At 49.8% G+C, this 1841-nt stretch overlaps 1 protein-coding gene across 1 annotated transcript in view; it reads left to right on the forward strand.

Moving 5' to 3' along the window:
- Positions 1-1186: 1186 nt before the first annotated feature.
- Positions 1187-1841, forward strand: part of CPOX (coproporphyrinogen oxidase) — a 9067-nt gene continuing 8412 nt past the window's right edge. The window contains exon 1 of the mRNA XM_072431675.1: positions 1187-1677. Within this exon, the coding sequence (XP_072287776.1) occupies positions 1269-1677 (409 nt within the window). The 5' untranslated portion in view covers positions 1187-1268. The remainder of the gene's footprint in view (positions 1678-1841) is intronic.

Below are 1841 nucleotides of genomic sequence, written 5' to 3' on the forward strand. Positions count from 1 at the left end.
GGAGAGGAGGGAAGGATGGATGAGTCTGGCTGCAGCATTCATAATAGATTGTAGAGGAGAGAGTCGGGTTAGTGGAATACCAGAGAGGAGGAGGTTACAGTAGTCCAGAGGAGAGATGATAAGAGCATGTACAAGGAGTTTGGTGGTCTCAGGGGACAGGTAGGAGCGGATTTTGGAGATGTTGCGTAGATGAAAGTGACAGGACCTGGAAATGTACCATGCAGGACTGATGCCAACCTCTGTTCCTGGCATAGGTACTTGGGATATATTAGCTTCCACTAATGCAGGACTGACTCATCTTTAGCACAAGGATAAGGATCTTTATTTACTGCTATTCTACTGTATTAATATAAAGTCTAAATCTATTTTTTGATATGTTTGGCACATAGAAATCATGCATATCCTACAAACAAATGACATGACATGGGTTTATCACATTGATTCTTAATTATGAGTCACAACACGTGATCCATTCTAGTGTGTTCAAATGTAAAAAGGTGAATTTCCAAACTGTTTGTCCTAAATATGGAGGAAACAGAAAGGCCCATTTTGCACTGTTGAACTGTGCTGAAATGCCCCCTACCACAAAGCTGTGCATGGCACATTAGGTGCATAGCACATTAGGTGCATTGGTTGCGATGTGATTTCCAGCAAAACAATCAGCAATGTACAAATGTGTGTTGCTGTATAGAATAATGCGCACACTTTATTTGGTGTATTGGGCCGCCCATGGAAACAAGGTAGGGTAATGCCAGGTGTAACATTGGATAAAATCTAGAAACGGAGGGGGCCATAGTGTGGAAAGGCTCCTCTTATGAAGACTGAATGGCATTATTGTATAGCGATGGAGTGCTGGTGCCATTCTACTAGGAGGAGGCCATTATTACCCAGCTAATTTGTAAATATGACCTTGGAGAAAAGTGTGCAGAACAATGAAATCTTCACAAAGTATCCCCCCCCCCCCCAGCCTTGGCTATCAGTAAACATTTATATGCACTGTGGGCCATTATGGAGAATTAGGAGACTGATATGAGCTAATTCAGGTGCAATCCACACTCTGCAATCCTCTGTATGGCCTGATACACATCACATGACTACACTTCCCAGCATGCTCTTTGCTTCTGCAGTACATAGCCCCGCCCCCATGTGGACTAGACACGCCCTATGTGTAGTAGATCCCGCCCCCTGTATGTAGACGTGCTGTCGGTCACAGGTCGGTGTCAGTGCAGCTGGTCACGTGTGTACACACTGGTACGGTGCTGGCAGAGATGTCTGTGCAGATGGCGATGAGGATGTCCCGGGCGGTCCGGGGGAAGTTACCGCTCTCCTCTATATGTGTCCGGTCCCTCCATACACCGGCGGTCCGATCCCGGGGAAAAGTCGCCTCCTCGGTACTGCTGGGAGCGGCGGCGGTGGCCGGGTTGGCGGCCGGCTTCTCCCAGTCCCGGCGGGCAGAGATGGCCTCCTCGGTAGCCGGGAAGGATGAGGTGGATGAGCGCTGCCAGACCTTCATGGCGGCCCCGATCACCCCGATACAAAACCTGAAGGAGAACATCCGGGACACCGGGAGCAGGATGGAGCTTCTCATCATGGAGACCCAGGCCGAGGTGTGCCGGGCCCTGGAGAGGGCGGACCAGGGGGCCAAATTCACTGTGGACCGCTGGGAGAGGGCGGAGGGTGAGTGCAGCACCTGTACTGTCTGTATGACACTGATCACTGGCCTGTACTGTCTGTATGATACTGATCACTGTCTGAGTGTCACTGATCACTGTACTGTCTGTATGACACTCATGAACTGCTGATCACTGCCCTGTCCTGTCTGTGTGACACTGATCACTGCC

Source organism: Pyxicephalus adspersus, chromosome 1 (assembly GCF_032062135.1).
Source record: "Pyxicephalus adspersus chromosome 1, UCB_Pads_2.0, whole genome shotgun sequence".
Taxonomy (NCBI): domain Eukaryota; kingdom Metazoa; phylum Chordata; class Amphibia; order Anura; family Pyxicephalidae; genus Pyxicephalus; species Pyxicephalus adspersus.